The 27500-nt window shown below is 50.4% G+C and overlaps 1 protein-coding gene across 1 annotated transcript in view; it reads right to left on the bottom strand.

Annotated features, from left to right (window-relative positions):
* Nucleotides 1-27500, bottom strand: part of LOC130380382 (neuron navigator 1-like) — a 55156-nt gene that overhangs the window by 8508 nt on the left and 19148 nt on the right. The window contains exons 3-12 of the mRNA XM_056587566.1: nt 11963-12101; nt 9406-9721; nt 4057-4909; nt 3385-3900; nt 2553-2597; nt 2014-2162; nt 1675-1866; nt 1523-1575; nt 1086-1109; nt 749-826 (exon numbers count right to left, since the gene is read on the bottom strand). Coding sequence (XP_056443541.1) covers nt 749-826; nt 1086-1109; nt 1523-1575; nt 1675-1866; nt 2014-2162; nt 2553-2597; nt 3385-3900; nt 4057-4909; nt 9406-9721; nt 11963-12101 — 2365 coding nt within the window. The remainder of the gene's footprint in view (nt 1-748; nt 827-1085; nt 1110-1522; nt 1576-1674; nt 1867-2013; nt 2163-2552; nt 2598-3384; nt 3901-4056; nt 4910-9405; nt 9722-11962; nt 12102-27500) is intronic.

Genomic DNA, 27500 nt, shown 5'->3' on the forward strand with positions numbered 1-27500 from the left:
CACACAAACACACACACACACACACACACAAACATACACGCATACACAAATTCCACAGAATATCTCAGCACTTGAAGAGCTGACCCAATGAAAGGAGAACCTAAACAACCTTGTCAAGGAGAGCGAGAGAGACTGGGTGGAGTACCGGATAGAAGTGAAGGGGTGTGTGTGAGTTAGTGTGTATGTATGTGCGCAGTTTAACAGCGTGGAGAATGGGTCGGACAGCGGTAAGCATTATTTAGTCCCTGGTTGGATAAAGAGAACGCTGAGACTGCACAGAGTTGATCTATGCATGGCCAACGAAACAGTTAGGATCTCTCTCTCTCTCTCTCTCTCTCTCTCTCTCTCTCTCTCTCTCTCTCTCTCTCTCTCTCTCTCTCTCTCTCTCTCTCTCTCTCTCTCTCTCTCTCTCTCTCTCTCTCTCTCTCTCTCTCTCTCTCTCTCTCTCTCTCTCTCTCTCTCTCTCTCTCAGCCATATACTACACTCATGCAAACATAGAGAACAATTTGAAGTTTACATGTAGCAATGCATTTTTTAAGTATAATGAATAATACATATACAAAAGTAAATAGGACGTTTGGTTGACGTCTTTCTCCAAAGCGTGCGAGTGCAATGCATACATTCTTAGCTATAATGTTCCCCGTGGGAGTATGAATAGCAAGCCGATAGCGTGTTGAAACACAGGTCAACCATAACTTCCCGCACTGCGTGGGCAGGGCAGGAAGTGAGCTCACTAGGGACACATACATTTGCAGTCAACTGCGTCGTCAGGTTGGCCACCTTCTCCTGGGACGACTCCAGCTCTCGACGCAGCTTACGGATCTGCTGTGAAGGAAGTGCAGGAAATCCTGTCAGCGTACATGAGCGGCACGGCAAAGGAGAACATGAAGCCGGCTGAGCATGAGGAACGATGAGAGAGGAGGAGGGAGGAGGAGGAGGAGGTGCAGAGGTCATGAGACGAACGGCATGCTTGTTGTCACGAGGAAGGGGCTGGAACTAGACGGATGGACCATGGCGGGGGGATTGAAAGGGGGGGAGTTGTGAAATGAGAGGAGAGGAACAGAAGCAGAGCAGAGATGCTTACCTCTCCTTGAATTCTTTCCTCAGCCTTCACAGGGAGCGGGAAGGGGAGGAAGATAAAGAAGGAGAGACGGTGTGAGGAGGAGAGGAGAGGAGAGGAGAGGAGAGGAAAGGAGAGGAGAGGAGAGGATGTGAAGGAGGGGAGAGGAGAGGAGAGGAGAGGAGAGGAGAGGAGAGGAGAGGAGAGGAGACGACAGGAGAGGGGAGGACAGGAGAGGACAGGAGAGGAGAGATAGATAATAAGGTACCGGCAGGCAGAGCAAGACAGAGGGGATTATGTAAACCACCAAAAGACTCCAAAGAGTTAAAGGACACAGAGAAAAGCCTACTAACACGCAAACACCACCACACACACACACACACACACACACACACACATGCACACGCCACACTAACACAGCACTAGTGAACTACCTTTGTGTGTATGGTGCCCACACTCACCGAGGAGTAGCTTGACGAGGCGTTGGAGGCCAGGGAGAGGACGGAGCCATGGACTGGAGACGGGGAGAGGAAAAAAGGAGTCAACACTGCTCTCATTTATTTTCCAATCTATTCTTCTTTGTCCCCCCCCCTTCATTGCACAGTGGTCTCACCTTCGTCGTTGGACTCTCTGTCCCTAAAGGAGCCGGACCGGACCATTCCCATGCTGCGGGGGCGCTCGGCCAGAGACAGGGTGCTGCCGAGTGGGGACGCCCCGTACAGCTCCAGGGAGGCGTCCTGCGCCGGGATGCTGTTGGAGCGCGTCATCCGCGGGGGGCCTCCGCTGCCGATGGGACTCTGGGCCACTGAGAGGGAAGACAGAACCACGCCAAACATATTGAGTGAGGCCTTTGGTGTGTTTTTGAGAGAGTCACTGAGCTGAACTGTGTGTGACTGTGTGCGTGCATGTTGTGCGTGCATGTGCGTGCGTGCGTTTGTGTGTGTCAACCCACCCATGGTCGTCCTGGACGTGCGGGGGAGGGAGGTGGGTGAAGACAGCATGGGGGGGGTGAGGGAGTCCGTCATGCTCATGACCACGTGGGAGTGCCTCCGCTCCCCCCTCTCCTTCCCGTCCTCCTCGCCCAGAGGGGCGCCGTGGAAACTGAGCGGGGAAGGAGGTACTCTGTCAACGTATATACGCTACTTCCCCTCACAGTGAAATAACATAATACATGTACGTATGTACCGTGAACTTCTTAAAATCATTTTTGCAATCATATTTATACTTATAAATATTAATCAAGACATTTGAATATGGCCCAGCCTCAGTGATAGCATGGTAGTTGATATTCATGACCAGACAAGACAAGGCCATCCATCTTGTGTAAATGAGACGCTTCGTAAGGCAGAAGTTACACAGCCTGTCTGTCAGTCTGTCAATCGGAGGCTTGCAGGGTGGGGTCGCTGAACACGGGGGGGGGTGCAAGCCCACCCGGCCTGAGGGAGGGTGTGAGTGTGGGAACGTTACTGTGTGGATGTTACGGTAACGTACCTCAGGCCTTTCTTTGGAAGTGTGTTTCTGTCTCTCTGGGAAGAGCTGGGAAGGGGGAGAGAGAGGGAGAGAGAGAGAGGGGGGGAAAACAAAAGGTTTACTCAAACGTTAATCTAGGGGGTTTATTAAGCCCTCAGGGAAGGAGTTGAGGAAACAATAGGGCCTACTGAGTACCACCGTCAACTGATGCCAACCCGCAATTATGACTTCAGTCACTGGGACTCTTAGAGCGCCGATAATAGAGCTGAGGTAATGATGCCCTCGCTGCTCCTTGTTGTGTGTGTGTGCACATGTGTACGTTTCTGTGTGTGTGTGTGTGTGTGTGTGTGTGTGTGTGTGTGTGTGTGTGTGTGTGTGTGTGTGTGTGTGTGTGTGTGTGTGTGTGTGTGTGTGTGTGTCTGAATTTGGTTAAGTAACAATCCTAATCATTTGGTTCTAATTCTGTCGAGCGCTTGCCAGAACGAAAGCGGCTACTGGCATCACAGCCCCGCGTTCACCATTGGTTTAAGAAAGCTTTGGTGTTACATGAAACCATATAAATGGAGAACAAAGGGAATAAAGAACAGTCTGCCACCGTTCCTCTGAACTAAAGAGGTCAACAGGCTCAAACCATGACTGCCCACTAGATGGCACTGTATATCAGTTTACAGAATAAGGCGTGATTACAAAATCTATTGTTTACTTTCACTTAAAACCAACGCAAAGCAATCCCTTAAAACACACATCAACATGTGAGTGTGTGTGTGTGTGTGTGTGTGTGTGTATGTGTGTGTTTGTGTGTATGTGTGTTACAGAGGTATGGACCTATTCAGGGTTCGGTTTGTGTCCTCACCATTCTGCGAGCGTCAGTGAGACCGTGCTCCCGGAGCTCCAGCTAGCGGGCGGGGGCGTCTCTGTCTGTCTATCCCTGACCATGAGCTCCATCGGCGGGTAGCCTTCCGGCACGTGCTCCCTCTCCTTCTCCCGCTTGTGGGGCTCCGGGGCCAGGCTCATCTGCAGGGACAGGGACTCCATGCTGCGGTGCAGGCCCGAGATGCGTGGGTAGACCAGGGTGGGGGAGGAGGTGGTGCTGCTGCCCCCCACCCCGAGTGAGGAGAGCTGCCGGGGACCCAGGCCGATGCCCGAGCTGGAGAAGCAGGCGGAGGAGTTGACGTTGAGCACGGGGGCCGGACTGGGGGTCAGGCAGGGGCTGGGGAGGGCCCCCGTGGAGCTGACCAGATCCTGGAGCTTGGAGTAGGGGGGGATCTTCGGGGGCAGCTGGTCCTGGATGCCCATCCCCACCTCCACGCTGCTGCAGCTCAGCTTGTCCGTGGAGGGCGGCTTCCCCAGGCTGCGGGCGCCGGGCGGTCTGAGGACAGGAGGGGGGGGGGACGACGACACACAGCGGCTCATTCACATGCACACGTACGGAGCGGGGACCGCTGGATCAAGTTGGAGCTAGCTAGGGCTAGCTTGTGTGTGAAAGCGTTGTGCCTGTGTGTGAGGTCTCTCTCGGTCACCGTACCTGTGTGTGCTCGGCGAGGGCAGGTCGGCACTCGTTTTGCCGCTGGGGGGCCTCAGACCCGGCGGCTTCCCTCCCCCGTTCTCCAGGGGGGTCTGGGCGGGGCTGCCCTTCAGGGACCCCCCTCCTCCGCACTCTGAGTCCGACACCACCGCCTTGGCCTTGGCCCTCTCCTTCTCCTTCTCGCGGTCCGTCTGGTTGACCGGGCTGTGGATCCCCCGGCCCCCGGGCCTCCCCAGCCCCGGGCCCCCGGGGCCCATGCCCCCGGGGCCCATGCCCCCGGGGCCCATGCCCGAGGCGGGCTCCTTGAGCCGGGAGCCCTGGGGGGCCCCGGGGGACGGCTTGGCCGGCCCCGAGCCGGGGTCCATGGTGGTGCTGATGGGCCGGGCGGAGCTGGGCCGCGTGAGGGTGAGGGTGCTGGTCTTGGCGGGGCGGGGCAGCGAGCGGTACTGGAGGGAGCCCCGGGCGCCGGGGGACAGGAAGCCGCTCGGGTCCCCGCTCAGGACGTCCAGGCTGGTCTTCCGGCTGCTGCCGGTCACCGGCTTGACGGGGATACCAGACGTCTTGGGGGTCTTTGCCACGCAGGGCCCGGCGGCGGGGCCCCCACCTGCGCTCGTCCCGTTGGGATGATGTGCGCCGTTGTGGGCGGCGGCGGCGGCGGCGGCGGGCTTCTTGAAGCCGAAGTTCCCCCCGGTGGAGGGCCGGACCAGGCCCGACGGGGGTTTCCTCTGCTCGCCAGTGCCGGGGGGATGGGTCCTGTGGTCTTTTCCAGCGTCTGAAGAGGAGCGCTGGAGTCCCGCCGTCTTCACCGCTAACCGAGACTTATCCACCGGCTTCCCCTCTGACTTCACCGTGCCTGGAGGGATAGGGGGGAGGGAGAGAGAGAGGGAGAGAGGGAGAGGGATAGGGGGGAGGGAGAGAGAGAGGGAGAGAGAGAGAAAGAGAAAGAGAAAGAGAAAGAGAAAGAGAAAGAGAAAGAGAGAGAGAGAGAGAGAGGGAAAGAAGGAGAGAAACAAAGAAAGGGAAGAAGGAACACATGTTATTTCATCATCTCTCTCTCACACACACACACACACACACACACACACACACACACACACACACACACACACACACACACACACACACACACACACACACACACACACACACACACACACACACACACACAAACACACACACACACACAAAGGTGGCTCTCTTTGTTGACCGACATGAAACCAACGCGACAATATTAGGAAGGGCTGATAATACATCTTTCCTGGACATCACACAGACAGCTGCAGAGAGTCAGTGAGCAGACATCCCACAGACAGCAGCACAGAGTCGTACCCTCACTGTTATCTTTCGCTTACTCTCCTTTTCCATCCCCATGAGCTGAAATAGCTCTCGTTTTTTTATTCCCAGTAATTCTGTGTGTCTGTGTGTCGTGGCTGAGATTAACTCGGGCAGAGGCGGTCTGGAAAAGACACGTTCAAAGTCCCGTAGTGTGTCTGCGGGCTCACAATTGCATGCCACGCACAATGAGTCCCAGACTCTGCCCTCTGAATCGCAGGGCTGTTCAGACTCCGACCGGAGCCACCTTGTGCGTTGAGCGTCGACAGGCGACGATGGGAAGCCCACCTGAAAGGCATTACGCTAGTTTGGAAATGAGTCATTACAGGGCAGTTACTATGAGCGCTTGCACGCGGGCGGCCCACCTTAAAGTGTATGTGAAGGGGGTCGTTATACAAGGTTTATATACAAGGCATTAACACAGTGGTACAACTGCTGCAGTAAAAGAGACCCACCAGCCTAATACATCTGGAGCCACTTAAAGGGTATTTATAAAGCCACGAATGGCAAATATACACACGTGCACATGCCTAACCCACACACACACACACACACACACACACACACACACACACACAGATGCGCGCGCGTGTGCATGCAGGCTAACACACCCAGTTAGATGTACCAAACACACACACACACACACACACACACACACACACACACACACACACACACACACACACACACACACACACACACACACACACACACACACACACACACACACACACAGCCAGCATTATCTGGTTCTTCAAAAGTTTGCCAGCGACACCATACACTTGGAAAGCCTAAGTAAATGTGAAAATTGTTTTTACATGTCGAATCATAAAACCCAATCTTATTACTGGTGGTACACACATTGGCCACGCTTTGGCACTGGGAGATATCACACAAAGACACACACACACACACACACACACACACACACACACACACACACACACCCAACCGATGTGCTGGCAGAGGGGAGGGCTTGTTGAGAGGGTTTTTAAAGAGTAAATCACGCTTATATTACCATGAGCACGCTGATAGTAATGAGACCACAGGAAGAAAAACAGAGACAGAAAGTGACTGTGATCCCTTCACTCATGTCTAAACCACATCTGACGGGGCTTTGAGACGCATAGATAAACTGTTGTATCCACGAGGACAGACCTGTACTATGTGTGGTACTGCACTGTGTGGTACTGCACTCGGAGCGCAGTTGACTCCTGACTCTGAAGCAGATCGGCAGTACTTTAGACTAACCGTTCTGGTGACTCAAGAAGATATGTGACAACATCTTAAAGCTTATCCACCACTGACCTGGAAACAGGTGGTGTGAATGTAACTCTACGAGAAACTAGAAACATTGCAACTATGTGGGCCCTTTGTACCCTGTTCTACAATCAGAGGTAAAGATCAGCAGACAGACATAAGGAGAGCAGAATCCCCTGAGGGACGCCGTTGGTGGAAGGGTGGATCGTCTGGGAAGGGTTTTCACATCTAAGGCAGATTTCTGTGCTGGATGGAGGACATGGAAAGAGCATGGGATGGGAATCCTCTTCCACACATTTCCCAATACGTTAACATATGGGCATGCACTCACACATACACCCACCCATACATATACACATGCGTAAGGAATGAACCTAAAGCCAAATAACATATCGTTTTATTAAGAGAAAGATTCTGCAAGGTCAGGAGGCATATTCATATATCCGTTCTGTACTCTGGGGAGAGGTGGACTTCTGAGAGTATCATTCCGTTTTAGTTACCCGAGTAAACACATTGATGAATCAGAAATATTCCCAGACAACCTTCGCCCACTTCTGCTTTCAATCTGAATACAAATACGATGCCTTCACAAATACTTTGTCTTTGTATAAACAAACACAAACACACAGCCTCATATTCGGTCATTTCCAGTAAATTCATAACAGTAGTTCGCCCTTAGAGTCTGCAACTCAGACTCCAGAACTCTGCTTACAGCCTCTTCACCATTGACCGGAGCCTAACACTGTCCATGTGTATCGTATAGCATGGTACGCATGTCTGTGTAACTACTGTATACATATCGTATATGAGACATGTCGGCTGATGACCAGAACCACAGTAAAAAGCCCAAAAAAGGGAGCTGCGCTGTGGGGACAGAATGATGAACACCTTGCCCTGTCAGGAAAATATTACTCCTCATGGGTCTCACACACTCTGTGTCTCAACACTGCCAAAGCCCCTATTACACACGCACAAGTGCACACACACACAAACACACACACACACACACACACACACACACACACACACACACACACACACACACACACACACACACACACACACACACACACACACACACACACACACACACACACACACACACACACACACACCACAGGAAAGACCCACAGATTTGAGACGTGGTTTAATGGGACCCACAAACTCTAAGGAGTGTGTGTCGTATCTGGCTGAGTACACAGTGGCTCCGACTCTATTAAATCATCTTTCCACTGGTCTATAAATGGTCTACAACTAACTATGATACAAGAGAGACGGATCAACCACCAGACAGGCAGAGTGTCGATTCAACTGTCATTAATAACAGAGACACAGTGCGTGTTTAAACAGGCTCTCACCTCAACCTGAATGTGTTCACTTATCTGTCATTTCAACAGCTGGCCTGACAGAGAGAACCTGTTTACCCAGCCGCGGGCTGCGCCTACCGACACCTGAAAACATCACGGCCACTATCTGCCTGTTTCAGTTCCTGTCAATACCAGTGTGTGTGTGAATTAATGTGTGTGAGTGTGTGAATGTGATTTTGGATTGTATCAACCCAACAAAGAGTGAGCTCAAAATGCACACAAAGCATATTATCACCATCATCGAGCTTTTATTGACCGTGTGTTTGTGTGTGTGTATGTGTGTGTGTGTGTGTGTGTGTGTTTACAGTATATGTGTGGATGTGTGTGTGCGTGTGTGGGTGGGTGCTGCGTGCGTGTGTGTGTGTTTACTTAACACCTAGTGGGATGGGTGTCAGCCATTTTGGCTGCCACAAATAAAGAAATGTGTGCTTTATGTTCTTTCCTAGAAACACTCTCTCTCCACACCATTGAAACACAGACAGAGACTCTACACAGTGTCTCTTGTCCAGTTGTTTGGGATACAAGTCCTTTATTCAAGGACTAGAAACTCTCCCCCCCCCCCTCCCAGACCTTTGATTGGCCGGGGCTCAATGATAAAAATAACATGTGCATGTGCGTGTGTGTGTGTGTGTGTGTGTGTGTGTGTGTGGGGGTGAGTGTGTCAGTTGGGGTTGGCAGGAAGGGACTGTGGGTGGAGGCGATGGGCGTTTGATACATGGCAGCACTCTGTAAAGCCCCAGGAGGGAAAGCTGCAGCTGGGGATGGATGTGTGTGTGAGAGCCACAAAGAGCCAGAGAGCTGACTGTGTGACTGTGTGCTGGGGACAAAGGCAGGAAAGAGGGTGGGGAAAATCAAGGGGGAGAGGGAGGGACAGAGAGAGAGAGAGAGAGAGTGAGAGAGAGAAAGGGACAGAGATAAAAGTGATGCACAGAGATGGATGGAGAGAGAGAGGTGTAGAGAAAAAGAGAGAGAGAGAGAGGGGGAGAGAGAAAGAAAGGAAGAGAGTCATTTAGAGACGTAGAGAGAAAGAGAGAGACGTTGAGAAAGAGACAGAAAGTGAGAGAAAAGGAAGGAAGATAGAGAAGTAGAGAGAGAGCAAGAGAACAAGAGAATGAGAGAGAGAGAGAGAGAGAGAGAGAGAGAGAGAGAGAGAGAGAGAGAGAGAGAGAGAGAGAGAGAGAGAGAGAGAGAGAGAGAGCTAATGGAAGGAAGAGAGAGAGACGTTGAGAGAGGGAGAAGGAGGAAGCTTATAGAGAGGAAAAACCAGTGTGAAAACCTAACAAATGTGTTTGTGGGCTAAGATTCTACATAAAGGCGTTCTGCTCTGCAGTCTGCGTGTATCCCTCCCTCCCTGCCGGACGTCCATGCGTCTGTGTGTCCCGCCGCTCACCTGCCCCCTTGAGGCCGCTGGGCGCGGTGTGCGTGATGGGGGCGGTGACCCCCACCGGGGGGTTGCGCCCGGGCCTCTTCAGCATGTTGGACTGGCCCAGGGTCTGGGGCCGGCGCAGCTCTCCGCGCCCCGCCTCGGGGCCCTCCCCGGCCGGCCGCGCCTTCTTCCACTTGTTGGCCGGCTCCGCCTTGAGGCTGCCCGTGTCGTAGAGCCCCCCGCCGCCCAGGCTCTGGCGCTGGGCCTGCTTGGGGTCCTCGCTGTCCCAGGACAGCCCGCTCTCCGCCAGCAGGGTCCTCTTCTCTGCGTCCGTACGGAGCTGGAGGGGGGGGGGGGGGGGGAGGAGAACACGATGACGATAATACATGGATGCTTGTTTCATTGGATACAGATCCAGTGAACCACAGACTTGTTTTTCAAAAGCTCTTTTCCCGGACCAGGTTGAAATGTTTCTAATGAAATAAGTCAAACAGACACGTGGGACTGTCTCGTCTGACTGGTTCCTCTGGAGCCTGAGAGCACTCAAAACCGTCCCTGTCCGGCCTTCCTGTCTGCCTCGCCTCCCCGCTCCCCGTCCTATCTGCTCCTCTACTCAACACGACGAGACGTTGAGCCCAGACTGCAGCTCAGACACGTCCCAGGACACACACCCACTCAGGATGAACCGGTGCGTCCCCATTACCGGTTCGTGGACGAAAGCAAAGTGAAGTAAAAGCATAGGGCGGCATGTGGCTCAGGAGGTAGAGCAGGTCGGCTGGTCACCTGAAGGTTGCTCGTTCAATGCCCGGCTCCTCCTAGCTGAGCGCCGCGGTGTCCCTGAGCGAGACGCCTAACCCTAGCAGCTCCTGATGAGCTGGCTGTCACCTTGCATGGTTGACACCGGGTTGACACACTGTGTGCATGAATGGGTGAATGTTGGCAATATTGTAAAGCGCTTTTTAGTGGCCACTGTTTAGAAAAATGCTGTACAAGGGCAGTTCATCCACCGTCATTTATGGAATAAAAAAGAAATCCAACATCCAACATTCAAAAACAAGTAGGAATGTAATTGTTCCTGTTCTGATCGGTGCTGCAGAGTGTGCGCGTCGTAGGGAGCGGTGAGCTGTGCGTGTGAGTTGAGGCAGGTGTTCTCCTCCTCCTAGGTCCGGCAGCGAGTCAAAGAGCGTGTGAACGTTGGGCTGCGTCGGCGCGGGACAGGTCGCTGCACCCTCCTGTCACCATGGATTCCTCTTTTATTAAAACCAACAGACCCCCTTGGACAGGTTCCCATCCCACCAGGAATGCGTAGGAGAGTGTGTGTGTGTGTGTTTAAGAGTGTGCGTGGGTGCTGTCCGTCCACCCGATGCTGATAAAACACTGATGTTTTCTCAGACACACGCTGTAAAAGGTAGAATGCGTCACACATGCATGCTCTGCTAGATCTGACGCAAACATTAATAACGCCACAGACATAGAGATAAACACTTAAGGTCCAAAAACACACACACACACACACATACATGTGCTAGCATGGACAGGAAGGGAAGAGGGTTGGTTACCATGGCAATGATGCCATTGCAGGGCAATGGTTGCTATGGGTACTGCACCAAGGCGTGGAGGATGGTACTGAGGGTCTTCCGGCTGGTTGGCCGGGATACAGGACTGCAGATGGCTTTATGTGTGTGTGTGTGTGTGCGTGAGTATCGGTGTGTGTGTGTGTGTTTTCATGTGTGTGTCAGTATCTCTATGTAGGTGATCTTATTCTGTGTCTGAGACGAGAGTTGTCTGTGTGTGTGTGTATGTGTGTGTTTGTGTGTGTGCTTCTGTGTGTGTGTATTTGTTTTTATGTGTATTCTCGCACATGCGTACATATGTGTGCACGAGTGTGTCTATGTGCAGCTTTTTGAGTCCTGGATCTGTCTGTGCGACAACTGATACAGACAAAGGTTTGTGGCGCACTCTCGGCTTCTCTGGGCTAGGGTTGCCATGGTTACGTCGATTTGCTCCATCTCTTCTCTTCCTCTTCCTATTATACCGTCTGCCTTCACTCCCACCACACCAGTCAGATAAGCCATAGCGCGGAGGTGTGACCTACATCACACACTCTAGGAAAGCAGCCGCCCCCCTCCAACCCACCCACCACACACAGACTCCATCCCACGCTGTCTCATACTGTCTGGTGTGTACGTTGAGGCTACACTAGGTGTGCTGCAGTGCACAAAGCTACAAGCTACACAAGGACCTCTGATGTAGCTCTGGCATGAGGGAAGGGCTGATTGTGCTCTGATTTCATTGGTGAGGTTTTGTTTTGTCCATAATTTAAGACAATTTTATGCACCAAAATAAATGTTCTGAAATAGATTTCAAACTGGAAGTGGAATGCAATAATATAGTTTTTAGAGAAGCTTGAATAGAAATAGGATTTAGTTTTTTGTCCGTGTTCAAATAGTTTCCAGTTCCTCATTTCGGTTCTCTGAATCGGTTCGTTACCGAGTACACACTTCCTATTCGACTTCATGCAGCAGGCAGTATTTGGGTGTATCTCTGTGTATACCTTATAGGATAGGTTGAAGTCACTTACCACAACCCCTGAGTTCCTGCGGGAGCCAATAGGAGTCGTTGGGAGGGAGTTGAGGACGGGGCTGGTGTTGAACTCCTCCGAGCTGAGGTTGTCCGAGCCGTCACTCAAACCACTGCTGATGGAGCTGCTCTCGTCCCAACTGTAAAGACAAACATGAATACACACATCAATCCTCCTGATCATCAGCAACAATCAAACATCAGTTACAAGTAGGGACAGGTGAACAGACACTTTATCCAGACTGCAATAAACACTGCAATATATCAACAAAACACGACAATGTGAAACATCTCTTCCTGTTTTAACTGATTTATGAACTGATGGGCAAAGGGATGTACATGACAACCAATGTAAAAGTGTTCTTATAAAGCGGAAAAACATATCCAGTTATGATTCATCGTTTAGTTCTTAATAAGCTGCCAAACTTAGAAACCCAAATGTGGGTGATGGTGAACAACTCGTTGGAACCAGTTGCTGTCTGAGTTCCAGCCGACATGACACGCCTCGACATATTAAGTTCAATTAATACAAAGTAAGTGGAACACATCTGTCATCTGATATCAGAAAATAAAGTAGAACAAAGAGGGGGAGAGTGTCATCAGCGATGTGTAACACGGTCTGTGTGTTTGTGTGTGTACGTGTATGTGCTGTGTAAATGTATGTGTGGGGGGGGGCACGTCCATGTGTGTGTGTACAGTATGTAGGTCATGGTAAGGAAGTAAAGGTCAGGCTCTGATCCTCATTAGGGTCATGTAGGTATGTCAGTCCATAAAGGAAGCGAGGACTGATGCTTTCTAGGACTAGAGGGGGATGGGGTGGGGGGGATTCAGGGCGTGTTCGAGGGGTGGGGGGCGCCCATGCCTTCCGGATGGGCGCATCTATGGGTCACATTGTGCCCAGGGGTGGACACTGGATGGGGGAGGGAGAGGGGAGCACGATGCCCCCCCCCCCCCAACCCCCCCATACCCCGTGGGTTTTTGAAACACTAGATATGATGAGATGGTTTGTAGTGGCTGACTGTCAAGCTGCCGCGCCTGTACGTCAAAATAAGATTAAGGTTAAGTCCCGGTGGCTGGGCGGACATGCCCAGACGCCCCGCCGGACCTGGTCTGTCAGGTTCCAGCGCCCCGGATCCCAGTCCGGCTGCGTCGGGCTTTGGGTTTCTACCTTTATTATATTCTCCATAAAAGATGCGGCCCAAACAACGATTAGAGATCATTCATTCTGATCCTTCATGATTCATTCCTAATTATCGGTATTAGAAGAATTGTCTTAATGTTGCGGTTGGATTGGGCGTCACTAATAACGTCCCTCTTTCTCCAGAATCCTCTTTGTCTCACAACCTGCTGCTATTCGGCATGCCCGGCGCCGTCTGCCCGCCCAGCCGCGCCTTGGTGAACGATAATTCTCTCTCTCTCTGCTGAATTATTCACACGACTGGAATGAAAACAACATTAATGAAACCACTGTATCGCCCTGGTGACTGTTACCACACGCAGACAACAGACAGACACAAAAGGAGTTCTAGGGGTCAGAGTTCACGTTCAACAGCTCGACAGCCCTGCGTAGATCAGCTGATGTGACCTGCTGTTTATCCCAGCATCCACTGGAACGGACGATAAAATCAGCGCTTTAAAAGCAGCATCACCACCGTCATTTGATAACCACTATTACCAAGACAATTGAGTGGCCCCAGTTAGCCCTATGGTGCAGCCAAAACAACAATAACATCTGATTTGATGAGTCTGATCTGAGCTGGATAGCACAACCGCTGTGTAGCATGGCTACACAGCGTTCCACACCTCTCCACAGCTCTTTGTTCGATGGTTTTCCCATTGACGCTGCAGAGGACTAATAGAGCCTGTTAGTGAGAAAGAGGGCCGAGACTCTGTATGTCAAGTAGGAAGAGGTTTGGGAGGAAGAACCGGGAACAAAGGAAAACAAGCGATTGTAGGGGAAGAGAGAGGGAGAGAAGGGAGAGAGGGAGAGAAGGGAGAGAGGGAGGGAAAAGAGTGAGGGAGGGAATAGAGAGAGGGAGGGAAGAGAGAGAGGGAGGGAAGAAAGAGAGAAAGGGGGGAAAAGAGAGAGGGAGGGAAAGGATGGAGGAGAGCTCAAGAGAGGATGACACATAAAGAAGCGTTCTGCTGACGTGATTCATCAGCCCTCCAGAAGATCCATCTCTGGTTCTTTCCTGTGCTGTTCCTGCAGCCCGACAACCCACCCCTTCTCCCATCCTTTCTCCTCGTCTCCCCTCCTTCCTTCCTTCCTTCCTTCCTTCGACACCAGCTGCAGACATCTCTCTCTCTCTCTCTCTCTCTCTCTCTCTCTCTCTCTCTCTCTCTCTCTCTCTCTCTCTCTCTCTCTCTCTCTCTCTCTCTCTCTCTCTCTCTCTCTCTCTCTCTCTCTCTCTCTCTCTCTCTCTCTCTCTCTCTCTCAGCAGCTGCAGAAACTGGAGGCTAATATTAGCGAGTCCATTTGTCTCACGTTGGCTCAGATTAGCCAGTGTCCGACTCCCAGGGCGTTAATGAATCTCAATCACACAGCTTACACTTCACGTCTTAATTCACCTTAATTTGCTCTGGCCTATCTTCGCTCCCCATTCCCCAAACACACACACAGACACACACACACACGCGCGCGTACACACACACACACACACACACACACACACACACACACACACACACACACACACACACACACACACACACACACACACACACACACACACACACACACACACACACACACACACACTTCAAATTCCATTTCAAAATAGTTATCTGAAATTAGAAATCTAAAATGTATTAGCAAAATAAAATGCATATAATGTCCGTATAGTAAAGCTATTATAAGGGGTCAAACAAACAGCTGCTGAATATTCCCATGAATGTTAACCCCATCAGCATTTGGCAAATGGCTACCAAGTGTAAGCAAACAGCCGTAGGGTACAAACTTGACATTGAAAAACGCTCTCCTGTCGCACTAACTTAATCAGTAAAATGAAAATCAACAATGATTTGATTTTGGGCGGCACTTAATGTCGGTTAGGTTGAGGTGTGTTTGATTAAACTCATCGTTCAACCCAGACTCCATTTCCTCCTTGCCAACCAGCTAAATGCAACATAGGCTCTGAAGTCACGGTGGATTGAAGTTCCACGTTGGTTATGGTTAGTTTAAGAAAAATATCCCCCCCCCCCCCCCCGCTGTCATCCCTCATAAAACCACACATGTGCCAGGGGAGAAGAATGGCATTGAAACAAAGCAGCTGAGTATCCAGTCATCAAGAGATATCAGGACATGAACAGAAACACAGGAATCACTCAGAGATGTCATCTCTTTGTCTGATGTGCAGGAAAGGGGAACATCCACAACACACACACACACACACACACACACACACACACACACACACACACACACACACACACACACACACACACACACACACACACACACACACACACACACACACACACACACACACACACACACACACACACACACACACACAGTGCTACTGCCTAATAAGCTAGTCAGAGAGTGGTTCAATAGCGCCCAGTGAGCTAAGTAGCCCAGTGTGGTTAATGGCCCTCTGTCTCCCTCGCTATTCAGACCACGGCTCTAATTGCTCTGATATCTCCATGAATGCTCCTCTCTGCTGCGCACAGAGCGCTCGGGTAGGGAGGTCTCCATCTATTCTACTTGCACACACTTATTTCTGTTTTCTTGCCCCACAGTTGTTGTATTTTCTCACATGACATAAAGAGCACCTCCTTCTTATCGTTTCTGCTCTTATCTCAGTTCCTCTCCCTCTTCCTTTTTTCGGTTCTGAACCAGCCATAAACGCATCTTCCGCTTCTTCTCAGGGTTTCATGTTTCTTCTGTGTTCACCTGCAGTGTGTTTGCTGCCTCTGGGAGGCGGGGTGAGTGATGATGTGACGGTCGCATCACAAAAACGTCAGAGAAAGCCACCCTGGAGACAGCGGAGCTGAGCCTGTAGGCTGCTTTGTGGCAGAGCTTGCCGGGAGCTGGAGTCCTGCCAGCTCTAGAAAACAGACTTTGATTGGTTGATAACCTATTCCCTGAGCTAACATCAGCAAACAGTGTGGAGGCCAAAACAATAAACCGTGCTTTTTGCTACAGTGTGGAGGAAAAGGGGGGGGGGGGGGGGCGATGTCAGCCGTTCGGGACTTCCTGAATGAGCTTTACGCTGATAGCCTTCGGTTGACAACACGACCTTGGTTGAGAGGATTTACAACAAGGTGACGGCTGGTGAAAGAAGAGGGCATGTTTACCGTTTCCTTCTCACCAGAGTGACATAAGGGCTGGATAACCAATTAACTAATCACCTGATTCGTAGTCCCAGGAGACCACTGAGGAGGCAATGCACTTATGCAGAGAGAGAGAGGTGGCATAAGCTGCCAATCACTCGATCAGAGAGACGATACAATGACAATCAACCCGGCAATCAATGGAGTTATCCGATTTAAACTAAGTAGATGCATAATTAGCAACTAAATGAATATGAAGCTATTCAGGCTGGATTCCCCTCTAGGCCGAGGGGGAATCGGAGCACCGTGTGGGGACCTCGTGCCGGTGAACAATGCATTCTCACTAATGAGGAGCTCGCAGGAAACAAACCAGGAGTACCGTGCCTCTTGCAGAGACGACTGATTGAGGGGTTTGTGAGGGGCAAAAGTCATCTGTCAACGGATGAACAGTTTGATAAAAATAACAAAACTATAAAAACAGAGCAAAGGAATCCTTCCAAGCGTGAGGCTCAATCGACCACGTGTCGCCACATACGTGGTCGAGGGGGGAGAGTTCTATTTTCACATGACTACGACCCAATGTGGATGGAAAGTGTTTCTGCTGCCACGAGTGGACAGGAAATTTCCATTCCTATTAAAATCCACCCCATCGCATGGTGGGATCCGGAATGGCTAAATCAGATGGTGTCCGATGATGCGTGCGTCGGCTGATGACATTCAGGAGAATGGAAAACAGGGCAGTGCCCGTCTGGCTCAGAGAAACCAGGGGGGGCTAAAGAAGATCATAAATCCCCTTGATTATACACCGAGGGATACAACATAAGTGAGGCCGCGTCGGACAAAATGACGAGTTAAGAGAGGCTCAGCGTGCCTTGCTGCGGGCGCGTCCAGCTCAGCGGGCCGGCGGAGGGAAGTGGAGCTCAGGGAGCGGCATTAGCTCAGGGAGTGGAGCGGGTTGACTGTTAACCGGAAGGTTGCTAGTTCGATCTCCGGCTCCTCCAAGCTTAGTGTGTGGAGGTGTCCCTGAGCGAGACACCTCACCCTGACCGCGCCTGACCAGCTGGCTGTCGCCCTGCGAGGTTGACTCCGCTGTCGGTGTGTGATCGGTGACTCAATGGTTGTAAGTCGCTTTGGATAAAAGTGTCAGCAAAGTCCCCTCAATGTAAATGGAGCGTGACCTCCTGAAGGTCAGGGTCAGCCAGGAGCAAGCAGCCAGCGCCGCCTTCAGCGCTCCGGGACGGGGGACGTTATCTAAAGCTCGATCTGCCACGTTCTGCCAAGAAGACCCACCAACGGATTCAGTCCAACAATCAGGACTGGGGTTACGCAAATGCAATCTCGGTGCGACATCAATCAAGTCCGGCAGATAGGATCCAGATTGAGATAAGAGGAAAGCTGTGCTTGGAAGGAGAGCTAGCCAAGGGCCACAATCCATTAATGCCTGGTGACCTTACAGTCCAGTTAAGTTTCTTTACTTAACCACCACCACTACATTAAAAATAAAGGTTTTATAACCCCACCAAAAGCCCTGCAAAGCCGCCTTCCAGTATAATTATGAACCCATCCTATGGTCATCTTCGGCCAATAAAAAGAAAAGGAATGAGGAATGGGCCCTGTCTTAAATAGATTAACGTCCAGTTTCTGACATGCACGGCAAGTCACCCCGCCAACCACGCGCGCAGGAGTACGTTCGCACACACACACGTAACGACCGCGTTTCCATGGAGAGCAGCATGAGCAGCCACACCCGTGGGCCCGTTGGAAACCCAAAGCTTTCACGCTCCCGCGCACAGCCAAGGCCTGACCTGGCAGAGACCTCTTCTGCGGACCGGCCGTACACAACACACACACAGGCCCGTCTAAATGTCCCCCGGAGTAACGCCTGATGCGTTTACGATTAAATTATTATCAAATAAAATAGACGATTCAAGGTTTAATGTGACAATCGGTAAGAAATTTCGAAGGGTAAAAAGGGGGGGCGAAATGTGGTTGGTGAAAGCACAGATGGTCAACAATACGGGTACCTGGAACCCTTCCCTGGCAGAAGGGCGCACACACACACACACACACACACACACACACACACACACACACACACACACACACACACACACACACACACACACACACACACACACACACACACACACACACACACACACACACACACACACACACTTGGACTTAGAGTGGTCTTCTACTAAGAGCATATCAGATTGCTACTAAAAAGAATCTGTTTCAAATAAAATTTTGTATTGGATGAGTCAACTACAGGTTAAGTATTTGCTTACTGTCTAGATAACTGGATAACTGGATTGCTTAGAATTTGTTGTATTTGTAATGTTAGTTACATTACCAACGCACAATGTTATAAATGCATAACTGTTAAAAAGGGTTCATGTCAAATTGTCATACATTAAAATACCTTTTGTGAAGTGATAAGATAATGTTCATGTTATCCATATCCAACCAGAGTCCATCCCCAATGATGACATTGCTGAGACACCACCGACTGTAAACGCCTCCCTGTTCTAACAGCATGCGTATCGGGGTTGAAATTAATAATTATTATCATTAATTTCGAGAGCATATTTAGTCAATGGATGGAACAAGGCTGTGAGAACGGTTGTAATTAAGATAGTGCCGCTCTGCTATCTTTCTCCCCATTTCTCACGTCACTGTTGGGTGAGCTATTCTACCGTTAACCCCCGGGTCAGTGTTGAGGGGGGGGGGGAGGGGGGATTCTCCCGTTGGTGTTGAAAGAGACTTAGTAACACACAGGAGTGAAACATTGACAGACAACAATGTCCCTCCAACCGCCTCGGCTCAGCGGGTTAACCATACACCAGGAGCTGTTCACTTCCTCCGCTACCGTTTGACAGGATATTAAGTCTTACTTCCTGCTCCGAGACATGGCACCGTGCAGCCATACGGTAAACAGTTACACGCACAAAGGAGACGATGATGTATGGACTCTCAACGCAGCCGTATGTTTGCTTTAAGGGGGATTACAGGATAGGCGGGAGTTAATGAGCACATAATTACAACTAATTCCATCTGTCGCCAGGATTAAAGGATGCATGGGGTCCGAGCGAGTGTGTGTGTGTGTGTGTGTGTGTGTGTGTGTGGGGGGGGGGGGGGGGGGCTGTCTGTGTGCAATTCCCCATCACTCCACATTTCACAGTGACACATTCTAGGTAATGATTCTCGAGTTGTGAATGAAGGTAAAAAAGAGCAATAAAGTAATTCAAACACGTAGGTTTCCCTCCTCAAACACACACACACACACACACACACACACACACACACACACACACACACACACACACACACACACACACACACACACACACACACACACACACACAAAGCAAGTAAATGGTTAAAGATCAGGCGTAGGTAGTAGAGTAAGTCTTGCAACAGTTCTCCTTAAACACAGGGACTTTTTTATCTCTAATGATCTCCTCTCCTGCCGGCTCCTGGCGGGACGGATGAAGTTGAAGTGGAGTTCACCACGCCACATCATAGGGCCAGGTTGGCCATCAAGCCCCTCCAATATGTGAGCTGAGACAGGCTGAGGGGAATTCAAACACCCCAAGGTTCTTATATGGAACCGTGTGGAGGACCATGGTGGGAGGAACAGTGCAGGACGCTGTACAGAGCACGCTGACACTGGGAGAAGCCCACCTCCAACTCCTCTCATACCGTAGCCCCTACAAGGGGAACCGGGGGGACTGAAGGAGAGAGAGGTAGAGACAAAGAAGAGAGACATGCTTCAGATAGGTTCCAGAGACCCTTAGAGTGAGAGAGACACCTCCCCTTAGAGAACGACTGAGGCTGAGGGAGAGAAAGAGAAAGAGAAAGAGAGAGAGAGAGATGCAACTCTCATTAGAGAGAGAGAGAGAGAGAGACAACTTTAAAAAGACAGTCATGGATTATAATCTTTTTCTCTAGTTCAGCTGGGGTTAAAGTTCACTCATTCGGGTGGGAGGATATGAATAATCCAGATCTGAGAATAGGGTGAAACCACAGACAATTATTTAGTTTGAACCTCTTCTGAGCTCTTGTGATAAAAGGCGAGGAACACCAGTTTTAATAGTTTAATAGTTTCAATCGTTCAGATCTTATCCACTCTCTCCTATTCTGATATATCATTTTGAAAATATGTCATTCCTTCATAACAATTAAAACCATTGGGGATTTCTTTCTCGACTCCCACATTGTTGCCTAGAGACACAGTCATGTCACCCAGTCACCCTTGACCTTGATAAAGCACTGTAGTGATAGTCCCACCCCACGGCCCTCCACAGAACACACTAGGACCAGGAGACAGGGGGAGAGAGAGCCGGAATGGACGTCCCCACTACACTATGGGTGGGTCTGCCTGGTGTGAAATATGGAGAAAACACGAGTCTGAGGAACCAGGGGAGGGGCGGACGAGGGGGGGGGGAACCCCGGAGAGAGGAGAGGCCCGCACCGGGGCTCAGACCTGGGATAGAGTTTCCCCCCTCTGGACCCGGGCCAAGCCGGGACTGTCAGCTGACTCAACGGCTGGGAGAATAGACGGCGCACTGGGGATGTTTTGGTTTGAACGGCAGAAAAAAAAGTACGAGAGCGAAGGGAGGGAGTGGAGGAACGGAAGAGGGAGGCGGAGAGAGAGAGAAGAGGAGGTGCTGCTTTTAAATAATGCACGCTCCGACCAGGTCGCTGTTAACTTGAAGCAGCTGTGAAAGAGAAGGTACCAGACGCGGCATCCACACACCCAGTCACCCACACACAAACACTGACACACACACACACACATACGATCTGACACACACTAAAGACACACACAGTGCTGACTGTTAAGCTGTGTGTTGCTCAGCTGTGTATCACATATAAAAAAAAAGGGCAACAAAGCAGAGAACTGAGAAGTACTGATCTGAGAACTGAGAAGTACGACTCTGGAAACAAGGAACTAGCTGTCTAACACCCACCCTATTAAAAACATACCATAATACCAGACTATTCTGTCTGCTTGAGCGAGTGCAAGAATAACGGTTGACTGACTGCCAAGTCGGTTCCCTGAAAGGTCGCTGACGTGTGGCGACCACTCGTTAGAATACATTATCAGTATCTGCAAACAGCTGCACACACACACACAGGAGAACATCAGCCACACACACCCACACACACACACACACACACACACAAGCATTCACACACACACAGACACACACAGGCACATACACACACACTCAAAAATGTATTTACATGGACAGGCGGACAGACAGACAGACAAACAGGCCGACAGACGGTAAACCACCAGGCAGATGGGGCAGACTCTGTGTCCTCATGACGCTAGCTGCGGTCCATGGGTGAAAGGGCAGGAGCTTGGCATTGCCGCCGTACCTCCGGCAGAACAACCGCTCAACTGTTATACTGGCGCACCAACAATCTCCAGGACACCATCTCCCCCTCTGTGTGAAGGAGGGAAGAAGCTCCGCGATGAACGATAAAGACTAAAAGAGCCAGCATTGTCGTTAAAAGACTGGTGCTGATCACAAGCACCAGGCTCCAAATGTGAGATTCTGAACACAGGTACAATTAGCTTATTATTATGCGGTTCAAACTGTGTGAAGGTGATGGAGATGATACAAAGAGAGACAGCCCAACATGACAGTGGAAGAGAGCGAGAGAGAGTGTTAGAATAGAGAGAGCAAAATCGAATCAGCGACGGAAAAAAAACAACCTGAGACAGAGCCAAAGAACGAATCAAGTCCAGACAATTGAGCCAAGGAGGAAGCTAAATGTGACCGTACAGGTCTTTCCCGTATGAACCCGCTTGAACAAAGGGACCTTAGAGCCGGCTAGGGCACCACTGATCACCTGCTAAGGGTTGTCCAAACATTGCCTGAACAAAAAGGACCATTGAGTGCAGTTCCTTCAGCATTTTTTAGATGAGGCCGACACGTTGAGAGCTTTCACACAAAGACACGCAATCGCTCCCCCTGTGAGGAAACGCATAGGTGGACGGCTGCATGTGTGTGCACACGCACCGGAGACTCGGAGAAGGACAGGCCTGCGGCGCGGGTTATGAGGCGTGCGTGTGCACCTCACCTGCTGTCACTCAACACTGCTTGCGGTCACGCCACTTTAGGCTCTCATCGTGTGTTTAGTACACATTCCCAACCGCCACCCCCCCCCGGGCAGCGCAGAACCCTGCACGTTGCATTCCGAGCAAACAGTTCCCAGGGACCCACTCCCTGAACGCACCCCCGACACATGCACACACATACCCGGGCACGGTCGGAATTGTTGGCATTGTACGCTTTAAAAATACGCAAGTACAGACATATCGGGGATGTATATGCGCGACACATGGATGAACGCATATTTGACAGACATTCGAAAATACACCCACCCGCCTGCCCACAAATGTTCAAAGACAAGTCCTCAGCATGAACTTCCTGGCTCCAACACAAGCTGAATGAGCAGTCCCTCTTCACTCTCTGGAGAGGAACACTTGTCTCTGCAATCTGCCCAGACAGAGAAAGCACTGAGAGATTCATCATAAGTCAGGGTTCCGGTCTTCTGTACCTGGGCGACAGCCCATGTGTTTTTCATCCAGACAAAATCACTTCTATCACTAATATCTCTATAGTCATACCTTACTCCTAGAATACTCTCCACCATTGTGAAGAGAAGCCTTTCTTTCTCACGTGCCGACGGTTCACATCAGCCAATCCAAATCAAGGACTTGTTGCCCCTAAAAGCCATCTCCAACCGATTATTAACATGGGAATCTAGACTGAACTACTTTACACCATCGCACAAACAACAACACAGCATTGCAGGTACACGGCGGTGTTGCTGTTCTGGTAAAGGGTTGTCTGGTTATTATGAGGTTCAGAGTCGTCTGACTGTTAAGGGGTACAGTCTGGCTGTGGGTCACTCTCAGGCTTTGATGTAACAGAGGAACTCACTAAACCACAGGCGGTACCACCTCGTCAAAATATGAGCCCTGCTTGTGAACACTCGCTCCTGGGTGTACAATAAAACCCTCGTGGATGTGTGTGCGTGTGTGTGCGTGTGTGAGTATGCCTGCGTGCCTGCCTGCCTGCCTGTGTGTGTGAGTGCGCAGGTGTGCACGCGTCTTACAGGCGCAGATTACGAGCATCTGTTCACCGGTTGCTTCAGTCACTCGGGTGACCCCTCGAGGGTCGACTCGTTCACTTCGGTGTGAAGCGAGTGGAGTCTGACTCAATCGACCAGAGCGCACGTCTCTGGGTCAGCCTCTCAGAGGGGGGGCGTCCGCTTGCCTCGATGCACCCTAGGGTGGTAATTAGCCACAGCGAGCCCAAGCGTTATCCATGTCCACCCATAAAAGCGGCGGATAGATGTTTGGAAGGACTCGGTTATGGAGAGTGTCAGGGCATGGAGGAGTTGGAGGTGTTGGCGTTGTGGGGATGATAAGGTTTCTATTTTATCACGGAGGGCTTTAACACCCTGTCTGACGCTGACGGCTCGCAGGACCCGCGCTATCGGACCCACTCGGTACGTCATTTCCACAGACAATACGCTTCCAGGCCAGTGTATGCCCAAAGTTGGCCATGTAACTCTCGTTAGCATGAAGGACCAATGGTTGCATGCATCCAAAGGGACACACTGTTTCCATACGTGTTGCATTTTCCATGTAACCTTTTGACAGGACTGGCTGTTTTGAAACAGAGAATTTGCTAGTAACAAAGTGTATACAGCTTGTCTCTATTACTATTGTAATGACAGAGGCTCCACAGAATGACCAAAGAAGCCATGGTGTCCTGTTAACTCTTAACAAGCCTTTACCTCTGATTAGGCTTCACACAGGAGGTGGCTGTTAACTCCTTCACTTTCTGAGTCAGCACCGCCGCCTATTGCCAAAACAACCTAATCATCCTTCGAATCAGCCCTGGCCGTCTTGACCTAAGCCCTGCATGTTATGGTCACCGTTCTGGTCAGTGGAGCATGCCCTGTGTGTGTGTGCGTGCCTGCATGCGTGTGTGTGTGCGTGCGTGCGTGCGTGCGTGTGTCTGGTGAAACCTGCTTTATTGACAGCTGTGGGTCTCTGTTGAAGCAGTTGCTATGGGGATGCGGTAAAGCAAATATGTTGCATACACCCGAAAGACACATAAGGGAATCAATCAATTCCTACATGGAAATAACTGATAGGTGAACAAGACTGGCTGAGAAAGGGTCTCATGCGTAAGGTATCTGTCTCTCTGGTGTCCTGGTGCATACCAGGCCAGCTCCCTGCGTGCAGGCTCTTGCCCCCACGCTGCGTCCCGTTGGGTTCCACCTCCTCCCATCCTCCCCGGGGGCCCTCACCCAGGGCCACAAAGGGCCCCCACACGAGTTGATGTTGGCTCTCTGCACCAACAGCTATGAGGTCACAGTACACCGAGTCCTCTTTGGGTTGGCGGCCCCTCTGTGTGATGCGTGTTTTCAGTGTGATTACACACACACACACACGTACAAACACCTCAGGACTGCATACAGATATCCACACACTCAACGATACCAACACCTCTGGCATCAATCATACGTTTGATTATTTTTAACTCTATACCTCACTGTGTGTGTGTGTGTGTGTGTGTGTGTGTGTGTGTGTGTGTGTGTGTGTGTGTGTGTGTGTGTGTGTGTGTGTGTGTGTGTGTGTGTGTGTGTGTGTGTGTGGACAATTATTTTGACAGAAAACGGTAAGCATTTCCAACACTAACATACAGCAACACAACCCTATGTTGCCAAGCAGCCCAAGGCCTGAAGTTGAAATGATTTGTGTGTAGGTGTATGTCAATGTGTATGTGTGTGTGTGTGTGTGTGTCTTTATGTGTGTGTATGTCAATGTGTATGCGTGTGGGTGGCATGGAGAGAAAGAGCGAGAGACACAGACAGATAGAGAGGGAGAGAATAATGGCCTGATCTGGCTCCTCTGCTCTAATGGGTTTACATAAAGGGTCGATAGGTGGTGCAGGTCAGCTCTCCAAAAGAGTTGGAGCAACCCCCACCAACCGGCACTTAGTAACCCATATGAATGACAGTGTGTGTGTGTGTGTGTGTGTGTGTGTGTGTGTGTGTGTGTGTGTGTGTGTGTGTGTGTGTGTGTGTGTGTGTGTGTGTGTGTGTGTGTCAGATTTAAATGCACCTCATCCTTTCTGTGTGCTGTTGGAAAATGCGGCGTGGTGTGCACACGTCAGAACGACTACAATTGCATAATTGCATATTAGCCTCCGCGTTCCCAGGGAGCCTTGGGTTGTAACTGCAAGGTATTTTTACACGTTATCTTAAACGACGCTTCGCCTACGCGGCGTCGGTGAATGCAAACGGAGAAGGCTTGCTCTTTTCATCCAATCGCTGCAGACGAACGGGAGGAAAGACGTTCACAATGTAGGTCACGCGCACGAGGACGCGGACGCGACAGCTCCCCGCAGCGGATCAATGCGCACACGCCCACCGCATACCTGCCGCTCAAAGCCCACCGGACATCAGCCAACAGTTGTCACTGTTGCGATTGCCGAAGACAATGGAGACGTCAGTCGACCATATAAAATGCTTCAGCTCAAGGAGGAAAGGGTTGGTGTACGCGTGTGTGAACATTCATTGGCTTAACTATTAGAATCGTCACTCATCAGTCCGTGTATTTAATGAGCTCGAACTGGATCTCCTCTGTATCATGTCCTCCTCATTTTAACAACAATGCCGGTGATCCGCCGGCTCCATCTCATCCATGCATCACTGCAAGTGCCGCCTCAACGTGGCTCTGCGCATTCAGGACAATAGCGACTGTAACATCCATCTCCCATACAGCCGCATGGACATCCATTCAACATCTAATTATATCAAAGGAAGTCCCTTGCAAAGTGAACAATGTCACCAGACAACTGCCGTGTTTTTAATATATATATTCATCAATGAGACACGCTGCTTTGCTACATTTTACGCACAGTCTACGCTTCAAGTTAAAACCGTAACAACGCTGAGCTGTGTGTCATGCTAACTCAGATCAATGAAACGCTCCCGATGCGTCCATAAACCGTGCATCCTCCCGTGTGGCCGGTTTACCTTGACACAAAGTGCATGGTCCTCCCGGTGCGCTGCGACGCCGGCAGCTGCAGCATTTTGCCGTTCAGCACTCGGCCGCTCATGGTGTTTACGTCCGTTTCACGCCGCTTTGTTCTACTCGGGCATACTACTAATCCTACTACTACTGCTGCTGCGGGTACTGCTTCAGCTAAAACGTTACGGCGCTGCCCGAAAGAATCCACCACCGGGTGCTTTCCTCCGCCGGGTAACGCGGGGGAACCGCCTGTACGAGTCAGCAGCGGAACTGACACACTCCCGCAGTGCCTCCTCCACTCTCAAACACTTCACAGAGCGGGAGGGAGGGGCTGCGGGAGGGGAGTACACTACGAGAGAAGCATGGAAGCATTAAAAAAAAGGGCAACACCCCCAAATTCCTCCTCCTCCTCCTCCTCCTCCTCCTCCTCCTCCTCCTCCTCCTCCTCCTCCTCGGCTCCCCGGTCACTGATCGGAACCAGCTGCGCCGACCCCCAGAACAACGCTCATCCCATTTGATTAAGAGACGTCAAGTACATTATCAATTTCAATATCTTATTTCTAATCGCCAGAGCGATTCAATTTATTTTTAAACAATAGTGTTAGACTATTGGCCTATATATATATATATATATATATATATATATATATATATATATAGATATAGATATATATAGATACAAAAAATATATATATAGATATAGATATATATATATATATAGATACAAAAAAAAAATATATATATATATATATATATATATATATGCTACATGTTGTTGATTAGTTAAACACATACTATTGAACGGTCTTACACATTGACGATAACAGGGTAGGGTGTAAATGGTCAACTTACACCAGAAACCTCGACGGCCCTGTGGCTGTAATTGCTGGGTTATTATTTCACTTACTCAACGCTCCTAGTGTTTCTTTAGTAAACGAGTGTGTGTTGGCTAACAGGGAGGCAGTGGATAAGAGTGAGTATCAAGTGTCCACCATCTCAGAGCTCTGCACACCATTTAGTACTGCTCAACACAAAGTGGCCTAGTGAACAGCTCTGTCTGTCTGCTGTGGCCACCATACATTCATACATACAGGGAGAGAGCCAGTGAGAGAGAGAGATAGAAAGGGAAAGAGAAGGGGGAGAGTAGAGAGATAAAGAGAGGGAGAGCGAGAGACAAAGAGCGAGAGAC

The sequence above is a fragment of the Gadus chalcogrammus genome, chromosome 1 (genome assembly GCF_026213295.1).
Source record: "Gadus chalcogrammus isolate NIFS_2021 chromosome 1, NIFS_Gcha_1.0, whole genome shotgun sequence".
Lineage (NCBI taxonomy): Eukaryota > Metazoa > Chordata > Actinopteri > Gadiformes > Gadidae > Gadus > Gadus chalcogrammus.